This window comes from Alosa pseudoharengus, unplaced genomic scaffold (genome assembly GCF_046254945.1).
Source record: "Alosa pseudoharengus isolate Yale_2024_CS ecotype anadromous, Long Island Sound unplaced genomic scaffold, YU_APseudo_1.1 YU_APseudo_1.1_scf_17, whole genome shotgun sequence".
Taxonomy (NCBI): Eukaryota; Metazoa; Chordata; class Actinopteri; order Clupeiformes; family Clupeidae; genus Alosa; species Alosa pseudoharengus.
The window spans coordinates 19,417,923-19,437,719 of record NW_027468640.1 but is presented as its reverse complement, the minus strand read 5'-3'; the positions used below and the strand labels follow the sequence as shown (position 1 = coordinate 19,437,719).

The following is a 19,797-nucleotide window of genomic DNA, read 5'->3' as shown; positions in this document are numbered from 1 at the left end:
TGAGACCTAACTGGAATCTCAAAGGTTGTTGACCTTTTTTTTTTTTTACTGCCTGGCTTTCCACACGCCGCTTGTGTCAAACAACTTCAATTTGCAGCTAAAGTTAAAACTGACTAGTCACATTTAGATTCCATAACACCACAGAAAAGGTTCCACTTGGCCTTTGAGGAACAGGCCAGGACCCCTGACAGCGACTCTCCGAGTGGTTCTCAAACTGCTGGATGATGTTCCGCACGTTACCTGGACGGACTGACTACTTCAGTGACCACAACGGCCTCTTATCATGCTTGATGTGCTCTTGGCAGGGTCCTGTCTAGTACATATCTACCAGAACAACAATGTGATTCTAGAACACGGGCAGCTGAGAGCTAATAGGAAATGTTGGCTGTCGCGTACAATCTTAACAGATGTTAGTACAGTATTAGCTGTTGGTTATCTTTCCCTTTTAGTCTATGGCTAGTGTGAAATGCTGGTTATCCTACCCTCTTAGCCTTGGGGAAGAAGGGGAGCCACTTCTCTTTCTCAGAGATGAGGCCTGGAAAGACGCGCGAGTCCCGCAGCTTAATGCCCGAATGTCTCAGGTAGAGCAGCACCGCAGATGCCAGAGGAGAACTAATGGAGGGATGAGGAGGGAGAGAGAGAGAGAGAGAGAGAGAGAGAGAGAGAAAAAAACAAGACAGACAAAGGAGAGAGAGAGTGGGAAAGGGAGAGAGAAAGACAGAGAGAGAGAGGCAAGGCAAAGAAGGAGAAAATCAATCATCAGGGAAAAATGGTAAGTGTTCAAATGTCAGGAGTAGGGATGTATGTAATGATACTCTGTGAATCGGCTAAACATCAATACAAATGTGTTAAGATTACATCGGCTGAGATAAAAAAAAAAACATGAATCGTGATGCAATTTTTAAACAGAATAGGACATAATCTGCTTTTGATTTCACTTGTTCGACGTCAGTTGTTGGTTGGTTGTTCGGAGTGATAAAACACAGAGGCATCCTGATGATTGGCAAAAATAGTAAAAGTGCGAGCCAGAATTGATTATTGTAATTTAAAACAACCTCATCCAGGCGCTGGATAATATGCATGGGACTGTGACACTTAGCTGACAACAAGTTCAGACCTTCTCAGTTTATATAAATAAAGGAATATTTACAGTCATAATTTGTCTGCTGGTTATTCTGTTCAAAAAAATCATGAGAAAATCGTATCGTGAACTTAAAATCGTGAATCGTACCGAATCGGGAGTTGAGTGTGTGTTATTACATCCCTAGTCAGGAGTTGTGTTTGTAATCTGTGTCTCGTAATGATCTAACATGCACTAGGTAGCTCTTACCTTCTGTCCTCCTCGTGCTTCGAGCTGAAAGGAAACACAGGAGCGAGAACAAAGATTAGCTATTTTACTGCCAACACATCCCTCTTACAGTCCTTCTCTTTGACATGGCATACATACACTTTAAAACACAGGATGGTCAGCTTGTCCTCCTATAAGGGAGAGCATGCGATGTAGATCCTGCACTCTTTTTGCTCCTACACACACACACACACGTTTGAAAGAAAGTTAACTGCTGTCGCTACAAAAATCATGTGATCTCTCTCTCTCTCTCTGCCTCTCTATCTCTGTGTGTATTTATGTCCCAGTGAGGTGCAAGTGATGCATGTGTAATTTGTGTGTGACTGTGTGTGTGTGTCTGTGTGTGTGTGTGTGTGTGAGTGATTTTTGTGTGTGTGTGTCTGTGTCTGTGTGTGTGTGTGTGTGTGTGTGTGTGAGAGAGAGTGATTTTTGTGTGTGTGTGTGTGTGTGAGTGATTTGTGTGTGTGTGTGTGTGTGTGTGTGTGTGTGTGTGTGTGTGTGTTCTCTCTCTCTCTTCGTCATATGACTAGAGCTGTGAGGTGTGATTGCTGTTGTGGTGACCTTTGGAACTCTGCCCGAGTCAAGTTTAATTATGTGCTATCTGACTGAACACAGTGGATATCACTTATTGTGTCTGTGTGTGTCTGTCTGTGTGTGTGTGTGTGTGTCTGTGTGTGTGTGTGTGTGTGTGTGTGTGTGTGTATGTGTGTGTGTGTGTGTGTGTCTCTGTCTGTGTGTGTGTGTGTGTGTGTGTGTGTGTCTCTGTCTGTGTGTGTATGTGTGTGTGTATATGTGTGTGTGTGTGTGTGTGTGTGTGTGTGTGTGTGTGTGTGTGTGTGTGTGTGTGTGTGTGTGTGTGTCTGTCTGTGTGTGTCTCTGTCTGTGTGTGTCTGTGTGTGTGTGCCTGTGTCTGTCTGTCTGTCTGTGTAATTACTGTCAACAGTGAGATTTCCAACAGTAGAGGCAATCGAACAACATACCCATACCAAACCATTTACTGTTAACACACAACACAATCCGGCTTTACATTAATGATGGCTAGATTCTGTAGGTCCCAGAGTGCTTTGTTATTGTCCCACAGGTCTTACCCTCAGGCTACGTGGCCATGCACTGTAAGCTTATTTAAACCATCAGACCCTCCGTTAATGCACTGAGCTTATTACATAAATGTGTGCATGGTCGTATGCATGCACGGTACATATGGGCTAAATGGGCTTTCCGGCCAGCCACAGGCTATCCAAACTCATGAAATCATCAGATGGTCCTCTGATAATGACTGAAGCTAGTGGGATGCAATTACACTATGACTGATGCACCAAAAAGCATCCCTGCAGATCCATGCTCTCCCAAAGTGGTTGACAACAATGGAAACTACAACTACTACTAGAGAAAACAGCAACAGCAAACACTACATCATGTTTTAAAGAGGGGGGCTTATCTCGGAGAGATAATAATGATCTGCTGGCTGACTGACTGGACGTGTCAAGTGAGTGGTGTGTGGTAGTGTCATGAGTTTAATTTCAAGGCCTCATTATTGAAGAAGTAAACCCCTTTCCCTCTGTGGTGGAGTGTGATTTACTAATGAAGTGAGCACAAGTAAAGTGCCATGTTGTGTGTGTCAATTTGTGTACACTACACACTACATGTTGTGCCATGTAGTTTGTAGTGTATTAATAATGTAGTGTAGTGTAGTTTAATGCAGTATACTATAATATAGTGTGCTAGTAGAGTGTGTACTGTAATATAGTGTAGTATAGTATATCATTTTCTAGTACACTGTTTATTATACCTTTGATGCTAACCGGATTTAATAGTAATTTAGCTAGTCGTCTTTATGCATCCTTGCTTTTACCATTTTGAATGTTTTATTTGGACTGTGCAGGCTTGTGCAAAGTCGCGTGTGTCCATTGAGGGAGGGAGAGCGAGAGAGAGCAGGGCAAGGAAAGGGGGTTTACTTCTATACTGTTTGGTAAAGTTGCACGCATAATCTACCGGTGAGGAAAGCGGGAGATGTGTGTTGCTTATGTAGTACAGTGTACTGTGGTGCACTAGTGATGCGTGAAGTGTACTTGTGAAATGTGTATCGCCGTGTGACTCATAGGATCTCCCAGACGGCAGTCACCTGCCGGTCCACCACCTGCCTCACTAGAAAGGGTGTGTCGCGATTCTGCCTTTTCACACCGCGACACAGGTTCGTGGATACGAGTGTCGCGATTTCAGTTTCGAATCGCATATCGTTACAGCCCTACTTAGTGAAGGGTGAAGAGTGTCATGTAGTCTAGTGTGCAGTATGCTAGTACAGTGTACTGTGGTGCACTAGTGATGCGTGAAGTGTACTTGTGAAATGTGTATCGCCGTGTGACTCACAGGATCTCCCAGAGGGCAGTCACCTGCCGGTCCACCACCTGCCTCTCCTTGGCCGGGTCTCCGTCCAGCTGCTGCAGGTCACTCTCCCCAAACAGAGAGCCTAGTCCCATCATCTGCTTACTCCTGCACACACACACACACACGACATTTACTCACAAATACTAAATAATATGGACACACCCGCGCACGCACACACACACACACACACGCACACGCACACACGCACACACGCACACACGCACACTACCTGTAGTCCTGGATCTGGTCCTGGATGTCGGGCAGGACTTGCTGCTGGAGTTCAGAGAGTGGCCCTCTGATGTCCTCCTGAGCCTGCAACCGGCTCTCTGCACCAAACACACACACATCACAACACATTAACACACACACACACACAGCATAGTACACACAAAAAGAATACACAGCATATAACAGAAACTGCGCACGCGCACGCGCACGCGCACGCACACACACACACACACACACACACACACACACACACACACACACACACACACACACACACACACACACACACACACACACACACACACACACACACACACACACACACACACACACACACACACACACACACACACACACACACACACACACACAGGAAGCATCACAACATATCAATACACTCATTATAGCATATCAATGATGCATATGATGACCAGTAAGAGCATACCTCATATATCACATACGCACCCAGTGTCAAGTTCAACGCACACACACACACAAACACACACAATACATAATCAGGAACTCACCAATATCTGTCAGGAACTCCTCTCTCACTTTTATTCTGAGCGGCTATGAAGCAGAGGAGACAGATCAGTCAATAATCTGCACTCAGTTAGATTCAATTACTGCAGGATGACTACAGAACTGCAGAAATATAATATGTGATTCTGTTATTAAGACACTGTTAATCACAATTTGAAATGCCAAATGCCACCTCCTGTTAACTATCTGGACTACAAAAGTACAAAAGAGGCCTGATATTTCATTAACAACGATCTATAATTGAACTATTGTGATGGACAGAAGGAGGCAGAGAAAGGAAGAGAGAGGAGAAAGGAAGATAGAGAAGAAAGGAAGAGAGAGGAGAAAGGAAGAGAGAGGAGAAAGGAAGAGAGAGGAGAAAGGAAGAGAGAGGAGAAAGGAAGATAGAGGAGAAAGGAAGAGAGAGGAGAAAGGAAGATAGAGAAGAAAGGAAGAGAGAGGAGAAAGGAAGATAGAGAAGAAAGGAAGAGAAACTCACGGCATCATGATCCAGGAAGTGGGTGCAGATCTGAGGGGCCAGATTGCGAGCGTCCTTAGTGCTGGAACCCAGGTACGCCTCCACAGACAGGTAGAACAGCTAAAAAGAAAACAAAGACAGACAGACAGACAGACAGACAGAAGTGAGGTTAAAAGAAAAAAACAAATAGCTATTATGGTGCATTAAACATCTAAAAGGGGAAGGAAGAGTAAGAGAACAACAGGAAAAGCAATCTGCAAGCGGCAGATGGAAGAAAACAGGGTGAGAGAGATTTCAGCTGTAGCGGCTCCTTGGCAGTAAACCTAGAAGGGCAGCTATAGTCTAATGATAGAGTTTTATATTCAAGTTTTATATTGTGCAAGCACAGCGTGAAATGCCACTGGACCACTGAAAGTGCACTGGCGTCCTGGCAGCCGGCAGTCAAAGCGCATTTTAATTTATTCATTATAGGGGAATTCAATAGCATATGTTCTTATTCTTATATTTTCTTGATATCCACTCCAAAGATTAAAAAAATATATAATGGAGGATGTATGCTAAAATGATTTTGGTGTTGCATGCAAAGTCGTCATTCCCAAATTGAAACTTGAAACCTCATGAAGAGAATATAAATTAACCTAGGGAGATGATCTGACAAAACAAGTCTCCATATGAATCCATTCTTATGGCTTGGCTAAACAATATTAAGTTAGAAGTGCTGTGTGGTTGTTTGGTGTACGGGCTCCTTAGAACGACAATGAACTCACCATAACAACTCACAACTTCCTTACACACAGAGACTGCAAATGAGTTATGCCAAAATTGGACAGAATAGCAAACATAGCCATAGCCAAAACTCACCATCGCAATTCAGAACTTGCTAGTTCTCAGAGACTGCAATTAATCATGCCACAGTGGGCCAGAATAACAAGCATAGCCTACCTTATCTTCTTTATACTTGTAAATCCTCTAGGTTTGGACGTGGAAATTACTTAATCCAACATGTTATAATCCTATATAGAGAGTTAGCCTAGCACAGGCTGAGACTTGCTGGCCTTATATCTTTCTTCTTTGCTTTCTCTGAGACATTTTAGCCATGATGTTATATGATATAAACAAGAAATAACCTTATCTAATTTTTGTTCTGTAATGCTACAGCATGCATTCTAATAAGTACTGTAATGCTACAGCATGCATTACTCACTGGCCATTTTTGAATGAACCAAAAGAACCGTCTAGGTTACTAACAACCAAACTTTCTGCAGAGAAATATATGTTACAGTAAGCCCTTACGTTAATAATAACATGGATAGAAATATTTCTGCCCCCAGAGCCTCATACGAGCCAAGCGCTTGCTGCAGTTCCATATCTGGCCAACAGATTTACATAGGAAAAAACAGTTTGGCGCTGTGGAATTTCTGGGCAGAGATGTCCGCTGCCCCACGTGAAATGTAATGTCACTGCACAGTAATTGCTATGTAATCTCACTGAATGAATGTACAAACAACATTTATTTAGAATCTATTTTATGGATCTATTTTTTTCTAGGGAGCAATCTAATTTTTGGTAGGGCTCTGCCCCACCTGCCCAAATGGACCAGCCGCACCTGGATTTCAGGGGTGGGAAGTCTAATGAGGACAAAGTAAGGTGCCACTCACATTTTCATAGATTGTCATTTAAAATACTGTTGCTAAAACACTATGTTGTTATGATACTTAGCTAGAAAACTAGCTCACCTGTATAGTGTAGATTGGTAGTTAAGCAACAAACTAATCTTGAACAAAAAGTGAAACTATTTTTAACTATGAACACTAGGTGCTTGCCTTGCACCTCGTCTCAAATTACAGTGAGACAACCCCGCAATGATCTAGTATTTCTCTCGTAGCGTTGTTCCACAGGTCAACACAACAACTGAATATGAGCACCTGAAGCTAAAAAGGATGGCTTCAACATGAAAGGGGTTCAGAGGAAGAGAACAAACAGATAAGCCAGAGAAGAGGACAGATGAGACAGATGAGAAGGAAATGCACACTCACTAGTGGGTTGGGATCAAGTAGCTGGCTGAAGACGTATCGCATGAAGACAGTCATGTGAGCTGGACGAGATTTTAACAGCTCCAGATCCTGGAAAGGACCATCCACCTGAGAGAGAGAGAAAGAGAGAGAGAGAAAGAAAGAAAGAGAGAGAGAGAAATAGAGAGAAAGAAAGACACAAAGGGAGAGAGAAAGAGGGAGAGAGAGAGAGAAAGGGAGAGAGAGAGAGAGAGAGAGAGAATGTGACACAGAGATAAACAGACAAAAGATGATTACAGCAACAGTGAGGGAGAGGAGGAAAAGTGTGCGAAGCGTGAAATAAAAAAGAAAGTAGAGTAGAGTACGACGAGAGTGAAAGTGAAGTGTCTCTTTTCATTGTGTGTGTGTAGTGTTCTGTGTGATGAAGATGAAGGTGGTCATGGTAGCGCTGATAGGAGGAAGATGGCTTCCTCACCTCGTTAAAAGTGTACCCATCCTCATCCTCCTCTTCCTCCTCTGGGCCAATGATCTGGGCCTTCCCACCCTGCCAGGAGAAGTCAACAGTTACACTGTTGCACTCTCTCTCCCTCTGTGTGTGTGTGTGTGTGTGTGGGTGTGTGTGTATGTGTGTGTGTGTGTGTGTGTGTGTGTGTGTGAGAGAGAGATACAGTGTGCTTTGCTAGGAGTGTATCTGCAAATAAGCGTGAGAATAAATATGTCTGTGTCTGCAAATAAGGGTGAGTGTAAATGTGTGTAAGTGTGTGTATTAGACACACTGTGTGTCTGCAAATATGTCTGTGTCTGCAAATAAGGGTGAGTGTAAATGTGTGTAAGTGTGTGTATTAGACACACTGTGTGTCTGCAAATAACTATTGCAACTATTTGTGTCTGCTTGACTGTGTGTGGCGTGTTACTACCCAGAGGATGGCATGATTTGCATGCTTGTGTGTGTGTATGTGCTTGAGTGATCGAACATGTCCATGCACTATGTCTGATTGGCTTGGGGTGCTGTGTAAATATGTGTGTGTGTATTTCTATGAACATATGCATGGGTTGTGGTTTACTGGCTTGGATGGAATCATGCATGACTGTGTGTGTGTGTGTGTGTGTGTGTGTGTGTGTGTGTGTGTGTGTGTGTGTGTGTGTGTGTCTGGTCTCACCAGCTCAGGGGTGCTGTGTGTGTCGGAGCCTTGTCTGCGGTGCAGGGGGATCCGGAGGGAGGAGGAGGAGGGGGAGGAGTGGGGGCTCTCACACACCTGCAAGACCAGGGAGGGGTGATGGGACCACTTCTCTCTCTCAAACACACACATAATCTCTCTCTCTCTCTCTCTCTCAAACACACATAATCTCTCTCTCTCTCAAACACACATAATCTCTCTCTCTCTCAAACACACATATAATCTCTCTCTCTCTCTTTCTGCACCGTTCACTAAACCCACTCATGTTTGTTTTCTCTCCATCATCCTCTTAACTCGACTCCATGTCACCCACCCTCTATTCTTATCTCTCCCACGCTCCCTCCTTCACTCATCCTCATGTATGGCGCTGCTTATTTATGGGCTGCAGTAACCGGCACACTCTTTACGCTCAGACAGGAGGAGGTAAGGGATGATGGGCAACTCACACGCATCTTCTATCCCTCAATCACTCTTGCTCTTGCACACTAGTTTCCTCTTTCCATCTCTCTCTCACACACACACACACACACACACTCTCTCTCTCTATCCATCTTGCTTTTGGCACTTCAATTTGCACTCACCTCAAAGTCTCCTTCACTGGACTCCACAGACAGTCGCCCTGCCAACACAGCGAAAGTTAAACACCTGAAGCTAAAGAACAACTCTCAGATAACACACACACACACACACACACACACACACACACACACACACACACACACACACACACACACACACACACACACACACACACACACACACACACACACACACACACACACACACACACACACACACACACACACACACACACACACACACACACACACACACACACACACACACACACACACACACACACACACACACACACACACACACACACACAGGGACACAGGGCAGGAATGCCACACACCCACCCCCATATACACACTCACACATAATGTAACACTGCCAAGTGAATGGACAAAGTGTACACACCTTCTCCTGCGGTTAAATAGCTTGTCACTGATTCTGATCGCTTCCCATCCTGAGAAGGAGAAAGAGAAAGAGAGAAAGAGAGAGAGACAGAGAGGTGGAAAAGAGAAAGAGGGAGAGAGGAATATTGAAACAAAGCGTGAACAGAAAGGAAGAACCTAGCCAAAATCAGGCCCCAACAGATCTGCCACCTTCTGGAATGTTCCCCCCAAACAAATAACTGAACCACCAGTCACCATGGCAACTGGAAACCCACCAGATCTGGCTGAAGTTTGACTCGGAGTTGATGGGATCGCCTCTTTGCACTCTCTATTCGATCCTCCAAAATGGGGGTGGGATTTCGCGAACACTCCTCCAGCAGCTCCTGGAAAGCCAAACAATATAGACTTGATCACACAGAGCACACGCTGAAACAGCTGCGCTGACAGCTGACAATTTCCTGGATTGACAGTGCCCATTGGTCGATTTTGAGTTGAACAGCATGAACAGCAACATACCTGAAGCTCTGCCTCTTCCTGCTCCAGCATCTTCCTGAGGATCTCCGAGGCGTGCTTCTGCACCTCTGGGTCCTAGAGGGAGAACATTAGGAAAAATGGGCATGAAAAGTTTACATTTAAGGTTGGGTCCTGAATCCTAGTAGCCTAGAAATCTAGACGCACCCTAGCGGCAGCAAATGGCTTGCGAGCTGGAAAAATTAAACTACGATAGGGCCAATCACATCGTGTATAGAGACGTTAGGTGGGCTTAACATAATGATTGATGGCAGAGTTGCAACGGTTTGGCTTAAATTCCCTGCTACTTGAAAACAAAGAAGATGGATGTTGCTGTTGGCAAACAGCGTGACACGAGTTGAGCTTTTTATAAGTTGCCAAAAGTTTGAACTACCCACCTAGTTCCGCTGGTGGGAAAACGCATGGGACTCATAGCGCTGTCCTATTGCATGCAGAGGGAATTTGAAAGACAACCGATTATCCCGCCTCTCGGACTGAGCACTGCCAACGGTGAGTGCCCAGACCCTACATTTTAATGTGGGTCTGGCTCGTCAGGCTAGAATCCTAGAGAAAGGCTGCTGATATTTCAGCTCAAGAGCATTTCAAATACACACCCCTCCCTTGCTCCTGCAGCAATGTTGTTACGTTGCACCTGTTTCCCCACAAAGGGTTAAATAAAAACTGCTAAACATCGTATTGCCATATTACGCAAAATTAATATGGTTGTACGAACATTCAAGGACCAAACAGAAATCTGTTCCTTACTAAAAAAGCTTACAATTCTACGGAGAGTTGACTGTGCCGCTCTGCACAAATCCACTAATCAGGTAGTGCCGCAGTTTGATAACATATCACAGCACTTAGTCACACACCCACACGTGCAAACACACTTAAGTTAGTGATCTGTGCTCTTTATCACTCACCAAAACCTATGATCATATGATCAATACAGGTTCAAGGTGTGGAAATAGTTGTGGGGAGATTGTGCGCATTCATGTGTCCATGCACAGACGTGTGGTGTGTGTGTGTGTGTGTGTGTCTGTATCAGTGTGTCCACTTAACATATGTGTGCGGGTCTCTGTGTGTCCATGCAGTCTGTGTGTTTGTGTGTGTGTGTGCGTATAAAAGTGTGTGTGTGTGTCTGGCGTACCTGAAGTGGTTTGGGTCCGGTGATTCTGTGCGAGAAGCTGCCTGGTGTGGAGGGGGGAAGGGGCGGTGCTGGAGGGGGTGACGCTGTCCTGTGATTGGGCAGGAGGTCAGTGCAGAGGGGCTGGAGGGGAACAGCTGCTGCCGAGGGAGCCGGACCCTGCAGGGTCAGAGCCACATACGTCCCAGCTGCAGGGGGGAGGGAGAGAGAGAGAGAGAGAGAGAGAGAGAGAGAGAGAGAGAGAGAGAAAGAGAGAGAGAGAGAGAGAGAGAGAGAGAGAGATAGATAGATAGATAGAGAGGGCAGGTTGTGGGGGAGAGGAAGAGAGTGGGAGATAGAGACAGAGAATAAGAGAATGAAAAAGAAGACAAAAAAGAAAGGGAAGAGAGAGGAGAGAGATATTTAATACATGTTTGACACTCTAGCTCCATAATCATAGTAAACAAATACAAACAGACGTGAGATTAGCGGATAATCAATTAGAGACGGCGAGAAAGACGAGCAAAAGTCCAGAGATAATCAGAGAGGGAAGTGACCCCTCACGAGTGTGCAGAAGTTATCTTGACAGAGCAGAATTTTCCACCAAGTGAGTTTCTTTCCCACACTCACACACACAAACACACACAAACACACAGTCTCCCCCATTGCCAAGATGCTTAACCTTTAGCATCAAACATACACAAATATGTCAGGCCATCAGCGCTGGCCATGGTACTCACATTTGATGAGCTTCACCACCTCTTGGTGGGACATGGACGAGACGAGTGAGCCATTGACCTGCGTGAGGAGAAAGAAGAACCAGAAGTGAGAGAGAGAAAGAGAGACAGAGAAAGGGGAAGGAGGAGAGGAGGAGAGATGAATTCTTCAGAGAAGAATGAGAGCGTATACTATTAACAACATGTGATCAGACCTTGATGATCCGGTCTCCTTCATGCACGCCGGCCTTCACCGCTGCACCACCTGTACATGGTGGAGAAAGAAAGAGAGGGGGAGAGAGAGAGAGAGAGAGATAGAAACAGAGAGAGGTGAAAGATGAAGGATCGAAATGAAATATGCATTGGGTGAGTGAGTTTGAGGTTGTCTGCTTGTTCGTGTGTGTGTGTGTTTGCACATGCATCTGAGAGCATCTGTGCATCTGTGTGTGTGTGTGTGTGTGTGTGTGTGAATGTATGTGTGTTTGAGAGTGTATGTGTTTGTGTGTGTGTCACACCTGGCCTGACATTTTGGACCAGTTTGATCCTCTCTCCACATACAGTGAAGCCAAAACCCAACTGATCCTTCTGGACCACCACACATCTCTGCACCAGTCCAGCACCTGGGGGAGAGGGAGAGAGAGAGGGAGAGAAATAGGAAGAGAGAGAGAGAAGGCAGAAGGGAGAGAGAGTTAAGTCATAAGTGAGAGTGATGCCAGATTCAAAAAGAGGGAGAAGAGAGAGAAGAGGTTGGTAGAAAAGCACACACACCAGTATTAGATTCCAACTGGCCGTTCTTTAGTTTGCACTTTTCTACTTATTAACATTCCCAGGATAAATCCCAACAAATCGCCATTGGCCACATGCACATATGCATGCTTGCACGCATGTAAGCCTGTGGCACGTATGTGTGTGTGTGTGTGTGTGTGTGTGTATGTGTGTATGTGTGTGACTGACTGCTGATGGAAGCTGGGGCTGCTAAGGAGCTTACCTGTTCCCTCTATGGTGATGTCCGGCAGGGGGTCCTTCTGTTGGCCAGCCGAGGAGGCCTTGCGCTCCGAGTCCCCGATGGTTAAGCTGCTCAGCCTGGGGCAGAGAGAACAGGCGGCGTCAGACACGGAAAGGATGGAAAAAAGAGAGAGAGAGAGAGAGAGAGAGAGAAAGAATAGGAGAAGGATGGGTTAAAGGAGGGCTGCAACCACCAGGCCTGGCGAAGACAGGAAGAGAGAGAGCAACAGAGGAAGGAGGATGGAGAGAAGGAACGAGTAAGGGAGCAATACCTTAGAGAAAGAGAGAGTGGGGAAAGGATCCAAATCTCAAAGCTACATTTGCCACTAGCTTCTTTGTGCTACATTCACCTCTAAGTAATCACTGTCAAATTGAACAAATTCTCTCTTTTATGATGGTCATATAGCACAATAAGGCTAGGACAAATGTAGAGTGTGAGTGACCGACAGAATAAGCAGTAAAGCATTCTCAGCATGAGGAAAAGGGAGAGAAAGGGGGGGAAAGAGATAGAGAAAGACAGAGAGAGAGAGTGAGAAAGATAGAATGACATAGAGAAAGAGAGTGTGAGAGTAACATGGAAAGATAACGAGCCAGCCAAAAGAAACAGACCACAGGGCAAACATGGAGAGGGACAGAAGAACAAGTACAGACTACTAGTTATGGAAGAGAGAGAGAGAGAGAAAGAGAGAGAGAGAGAGAGAGAGAGAGAGGGAGAGAGAGAGAGTTTGAGAGAGAGAGAAAGAGCGAGAGAGAAAGCTAGAGAGAGAGGGAAGGAGAGAAAGAGATTGAGAGAGAGATTGAGACAGAGAGAAATAGAGATAGATGAAGAAGGAGGGAGAGAGGGAAGGAGAGAGAGAGATGAAGACGTAAACTTGGCAGCAGGAACAGAGGGCTTTATAAACAGCAACAGAATGATTCTCAGTTCCAAACAAACAAACCAATGCACCCCTTCCTGTAGAGTCCCTCCAGCAGATCTTTAGACTTAACCCATGTCAACTAAATTTATGTAACAGATAGGAGTGCCTTATTAGTGTATTTCACTCCAATCAGATTAGCTGGAGAAACCCTGGGGGAGGAGTTGCTGGTGAAGTGTTGGAAGGTGGGGGGCATTGGCATACAGGCATTAGCCAATGGGAGGGGGGTATCAGGGTTGCATATCAGGATGCAAAAGAGAAACCAATCAATTCTTCGTCTCATTCAGAACAGACACATAGTTGACCACGACATGGAGCAGGTGAAAAAGACTGGACAACTCACCACGCAGCGAAAGGACTAAAGAGCAAGTGTGAGAAATACAGAAAGAGAGCGAGAGAAAGAGAAAGACAGGTAGAGAGACAGAAAGATATGACGAAGAGGGGGAAAATAGAGGGATAGAAAAGAAAGAGTGAAACAACAATGAGACAGGTGGTCCCAATGACAAAGACAGGCAGAGGTGATCAGATTAGACCAAAATGATGGAATGAGAAGCATGTTAAACAGGTCAGTGGTCTGTACTCTGACCATCTTAATTCTCATCTAATGCCTACAACATGTTAAAAAAACTATCCTACACAAGAGAAGAGCCCATTTCCCAGTCCAAGACAGCTCTTTAGGATTATGACACATCCACTAAGCTAATCACTGCAAGATCTTCCAACCGACATTCCTATTTCAGTGTCATTTTCCGGCCTGGGATCACCAACACCTAATGAGACTGAGGGCCCTTTATAAAACCATCTTGGCCGGTTCGACTATCTTGGACCGGTGATGAGCAAAACAGACACAGAGCAGAACTTCAATGTTAGACAACAATGCAGAGGAATGGCAACTAACAAACTACATCCCGCTGAAATCCCAAGAGCAGCAGAATTATAACTTTGACGACAAAAATCGGACCTCCAATGTTAACCACCAACTTTGAGGTTGAATAGTTTTCCCAACACTATTCTAACGGACCCAACCACATCCTTGTATTCTGGGTCTCCCTTATACACCTGATGGAACTTTTCACACACGCACAACTCTCATGTCATGCTTAACTGACACTCAAGAGGATGATCAGAAAGCTGAGAGAGACCCAGAACAGTGGAGTGTAGTTGAGAGAGAGTCAACGGGAGCTGAATAGAGAAACAGAGAGGAGAGAGAGAGAGAGAGAGAGAGAGAAAGAAAGAGAGAGAAAGGCGAATCTATGAGGATGAGTGCCGAAACGGAAAGGACTGTGAGAGCGCTGCATCTAAGAGGCTCAGCGGCACAGCCTTCCTACCTGGGCAGGTGCGTCTGTTTCTTGACGGCTGCCCTGCTCACATTGAGACAAAACAGGACACAGACAAGAAGCAGACGGACAGACAGACACAGAAACAGACAGACAGGGAACATGAGTGAGGGAACAGGGAGAATAGCAGAATAAACAGGGAGAGAGAGAGAGAGAGAGAGAGTAAAAAGGAGACAGAGAAGCAGACACATGGAAAAGGATCGAGACACACACACACACACACACACACACACACACACACACACACACACACACACACACACACACACACACACACACACACACCAAACCACTTCTCTGGTGACAAATGGAAGACCAGACAAGTTGTCTTTTGTTGGGTAGTAACCCCAACCTTGGGCACACTTCCCAAATTCTCAAACCAGTTCTGTTGTCTGACAGCATCACTGTATACAATGCACAACACACAACACACACACGACTAGGAACTGTTTTAGAGTGAGAAAGCATGCAAAATATTCAACTGACTCAGTGGCACAGACTCACCTGTCTAGAGTTGAGGTCGGGGGTCGGACACTCATGGCTGCAGGCTGTTAGACACGAGTCCGCTTTCCAGGCTGTAGAGACGGGTCAGTGGGTGATCATTTCCGCAATGTTTTATTTACTTCACCACGTGCTACAATTTGTATGCATTTAATATTAAGACAGTGCGGGTGGCCAATAAAACAATCGGATTCACGCTTATGTCAGTGGTTCGACTCTTTTGGCACGTAGTACCACGCACTAATGTATGTGTCCCTGTTTATTTTCAAGTTATCAGATCCTTCGATCACTCTACAATATAAATAGAGGTCGTAGTCAGTCTTCACGTAGAAAACGAGCTAAGCACCCGCGTTACATAACTGGTGGTGCCGCTCTTATACTAATATTGTGACTAACTAATATTGTGGTTAATTTGGTTCAAATACTATCGTTCCCTTTAAAATGCAAAACCTAACCGGTTATAAAACGCCACTCGAATTAAACAATGTTAGGTATGCAATTCGCTCCGCAAAGGACGAGGTGCAGCTTCCAAGTCCAGATAAACAAGACAAACAAGCCGGGGGATTCTCTTGACCTGCATCCACAGCTAACTAGGCAAGCCAATCAGACCATCCATACATCGCTATGTTTATTTATTTTTATTTACAAGAATTCGTATTTCTACCAACTCTGAACATACTGCTAAGAGGTTTTGTTTGAAAAATGAACCCACTAAAGTCGCATTTGCTAACAAGCTAGCTCACTGCAAAGACTCGAAATCAGGCTAGCTAACGTTAGCTCATACAAGACTGCAACGGGACACCACAACAAACAATTCAATGCGAACAGCTGAGAGACTTCTCAAACTAACATCATCGCACAATATTTAGATGTCAGGAACATGCATGTCCCTAAAAATACCAGAGCTATAAGCTGTCAGTGCAGACGCTCACTATACATTTTGCAAGATAAACATATCTAGCAACCAATATCTGGTCTTTCCCATAGAAAGTAGGGTCTTTCCAGATGTCCTAGCTAGCTACTAGCATGCTAGCTACCTCCCTGATGAACACAGTTGCGCTACCTGCTAAGTTGCTATCTTACCAATAATATACATTTACACACGTGTCTTCATAACTGCAACTGCTACCATATCAGATTATGGAAAACCTATGCAGGTTATTGCTGTAATGGCAAAATGGTAACCATACAGCGTTACAAAGACCATTACGTTATACTATAGCTACCACAGCTAACTGTAGTTTGCGAGGCCATACGTCATCCTCGTGATTTCCAGAGGAAGAGTGCCGACCACTGACACAGTTGCATCGGATTCGTTATCCACGCTACCTCCAAGGTCGGAGGCGACAGCATTGGCCAAAAGCTACCTTCCCAGTGAAACTGATGAACAAGGACAGCAGTGTATCAGATGCTCAAATGAAAACGTAAAAGCTAAAATCTCAAAAGACTACCATATCAAACTGTGACTGCAGATTCTATTTTGTCATGATGTTTACAAAAAAACAAGCTCAGTTTTGTCATAAGTGGCGCTGCACGCGAGTGTGCGAGCTATGTTAGCTACATACGAGATTCCTCCAAAATAGTTCGCTTCATTTGATCCTCATACTGCTGCTGCATTCCACGGGGTGAGATTCCATTGTCCCATGCATCGATTTCCACCTGTTAATCCACATTTCATCAGTGCATATTTCGATTCCGTTTCAAGTCTTAGTCGGTGCATTTATTAGCCTTCCATTCTGCAGACTATTTAGTGTTTGCTTGTTACAGGGAAATCCTAATGGTTTGTGTTTTGCTGTGGAGCACAGGCAAACATCCTCACTATCGCCCTCTTTGGGTTAAATTCCAGTACTACATAAAAATCTGAGTTTATCGGATAGGCCTGCACCCCGTGACTGAAAGTTGGTCATTAATTATGACCGCCGCGCAGCGAAGCGAAGGTTAAGTCAGAATTTATTTATTTATTTATTTTTTCGCATGCCCAAATTTCCGTCAATGAGTCCCGGGACACTGAAAGACCGGGGTACACGAAACTTGGTGGGCATGTAACCCCACATGGATAGCATGGAACCATCGTTTTTCGTTTTGATCTGTAGCCCCCCCGCTGGACTGGACCCCCGAAAGGGGCCTAGGATGACCATTTTATTCCGTATGTTTGCCTCCAGGGGTCATGTTAACCCATTTCATGTGCACACATGTGCACAAACAGATACACACACACACACACATACATTCACAGTAATCATACGTATGACACATACTCACACAGTAGACATATGTACGCTTGCATGCACAGGCACATACGCAGGCACACACACAAGCACGCACACACACACACACACACTCACACACACACACCCACACACATAACATAAACATAACACAAACAATCAAGAATTTCTCAGAATTATGAACAGGCAAGATGGAGGTGGGGTTGTATAAAATTAATTTTACATGTGAAATCTATGAACTAATCATGTTTTGGTACTTGTTGTCTAGCAGATACCAGTGAGAATTGAGTGTGGATAATGCAATTTAGTGAGACAGTTAGAATCATATAGGCCTTTCAGCGTGATTTCTTTTTGTGGAAAAAATGCGCTGGACTGGGCGGCGGTCATATTTTGTACCGCTCTGCGGTACATCTAGTTTATAAAATAGTAATAATTATCATTTATGTTGAGACGCACACAACAGTACAACAAAGCCTTGAATGAGAAAATATGTCCCCAATGATTTCCCAGTTTTGCTCTTTCAGAGTAAACTAGACCTGCATCAAGGTGAGGGGTCATGGGCCTATCCAATCAAGCTGCTAAAACAAATAGTTAAATTATTATTATTGTTATATTATTATTATTATTATTATTATTATTATATCATGCACCTCCTTTCTTCTTTCCTTCTTATATATTATTATTATTATTATTATTATTATTATTATTATTATTATATCATGCACCTCCTTTCTTCTTTCCTTCTACTACTATCTCCCTTGATTACATTCTGACTACTTAAACGTATGCACTCTCATTCTCTTATAGCCTACGGGGCCATTTAACCTCCGTAGCCTACCAACTTGCCCACATAGTCTTTGTGGGCCACACAAATTACGAAGTGGCTAAAATGACTCCTATTGTGGCTTATCCAGAAACAAGTGTCACAGCTGCCAACTCCTCTTATTAATGGAGGATTAGTGTGCGCTGAAAAACTTTCAACACCCAGTTAGTGATTGAAGATTATTATGACCAATACATCGACGTATGTAATGTGGTGGATCATTGGTTAATTTGATCAGTTATTGGTTGATAAATAAAACACCATTGCTAGTTTTAAAGGTTCTCTAAGTCTTGTGCCGTTTCTAAGCTAGGTCACGTACAGAAAACATTTCCTCATGATCTGCTAGCTGCCTCTTCCCTGAATACACTGTAAAACATAAAACCTGTGGCCAGGGATGGATTACTGGACCTACCGGGGTCAGGGGGCAGGGGGCCCTGAAGCCCAAGCCTTTGCATGGAATCATTGCCTCAATATCAGTAAATCAGGATGTAGGCTATGAATCTGATTGAATTAAAGTATTGGCCATCCCCAAAATGCACCAGAATACAGGAAATCACATCATACAAACTAAAAACTTTCTGGGGGAGGACCCCCAAACCCCGTTCCCACATATGCGTAGGGGGACCTTAATACAACTAGGCCCAGGGGCCCGAAAGTTCATAATTCATCCATGCCTGTGGCCAGCCCAGGCCCCAAAAACTACAACAAAAAACAACTGGTCCTAACCTACAAATCTAGACGCACCCTAGCGTCTGCCAGGGTAGTCTAGCAACTCTCCGTTGGCTTGCGAACTGGAAAAATTAAACTTCGATCAGGCCACTCACATTGTGTATAGAGTCGGTAGTGGGCTTAACATAATGATGGCAGAGTTGCGACGGTTCAGTGTGAATTCCCTGCCACTTGAAAACAAAGAAGATGGATGTTGCTGTTGGCGAACAGCTTGACACAAGTTAAGCTTTTTTTAAGTTGGCAAAAGTTTGAACAACTAGCCAATTAGCTCAGGTGGGGAAACGCATGGGATGAGTTGTAAAGCAGAGGGAATTTGAAAGACAACCGTTTATCCTGCAACCTCGGACTAAGCACTGCAAATGGTGAGTCCCCAGACCCTACATCTTGATGTGGGTCTGGCTCGTCAGGCTAGCCTGGTCCAGTCTGGGCCATGAAACATAACAAACTGTTCCACAGAGGTGGGCACAAATACATCAAAACTTTTTTGTTACAAATTACAAGTACTGGCTCATGTAACTAAATAAAATACAAAATACTGATGTGATCTATTTAATTAAAATACAAGTAATTAGTCATTTGAAAATACAAAAATGTCCATACAATAATCATGGTATACACTTTTAAAAGAAACTACAAGGCATATTATTGAAAATGTATCCCCAAGAGACAAGAAATACTATTTTCTGATTGGCTGGCAGAGGGCTATTAATTCTGTGCATAGGGTCTCCTATAAATTAGATCTGGTAAAAAAAATGTAATCTGTGTCCCATATCAATAAACAATGATTGAACTGACAAG

The 19,797-nt window shown here is 44.3% G+C and overlaps 1 protein-coding gene across 4 annotated transcripts in view; it reads right to left on the bottom strand.

Moving 5' to 3' along the window:
• arhgef11 (Rho guanine nucleotide exchange factor (GEF) 11) overlaps positions 1-17,005 on the bottom strand; it is a 35,755-nt gene extending 18,750 nt beyond the window's left edge. Inside the window, exons 1-21 of one of the 4 annotated variants that reach the window (XM_076288795.1) lie at positions 16,785-17,005; positions 15,223-15,293; positions 14,710-14,742; positions 12,451-12,545; positions 11,978-12,082; positions 11,678-11,727; positions 11,487-11,544; positions 10,771-10,955; positions 9,627-9,698; positions 9,386-9,493; positions 9,133-9,181; positions 8,733-8,770; positions 8,134-8,229; positions 7,449-7,517; positions 6,998-7,102; positions 4,983-5,081; positions 4,489-4,531; positions 3,963-4,059; positions 3,716-3,838; positions 1,331-1,354; positions 483-612 (exon numbers count right to left, since the gene is read on the bottom strand). In XM_076288795.1, the coding sequence (XP_076144910.1) occupies positions 483-612; positions 1,331-1,354; positions 3,716-3,838; positions 3,963-4,059; positions 4,489-4,531; positions 4,983-5,081; positions 6,998-7,102; positions 7,449-7,517; positions 8,134-8,229; positions 8,733-8,770; positions 9,133-9,181; positions 9,386-9,493; positions 9,627-9,698; positions 10,771-10,955; positions 11,487-11,544; positions 11,678-11,727; positions 11,978-12,082; positions 12,451-12,545; positions 14,710-14,742; positions 15,223-15,257 (1,614 nt within the window). In that variant the 5' untranslated portion in view covers positions 15,258-15,293; positions 16,785-17,005. Of the gene's footprint in view, positions 1-482; positions 613-1,330; positions 1,355-3,715; positions 3,839-3,962; positions 4,060-4,488; positions 4,532-4,982; positions 5,082-6,997; positions 7,103-7,448; positions 7,518-8,133; positions 8,230-8,732; positions 8,771-9,132; positions 9,182-9,385; positions 9,494-9,626; positions 9,699-10,770; positions 10,956-11,486; positions 11,545-11,677; positions 11,728-11,977; positions 12,083-12,450; positions 12,546-14,709; positions 14,743-15,222 lie in introns of all 4 variants that reach the window. The other 3 variants (XM_076288797.1, XM_076288798.1, XM_076288796.1) reach the window with 3 other exon arrangements.
• Positions 17,006-19,797: the final 2,792 nt, after the last annotated feature.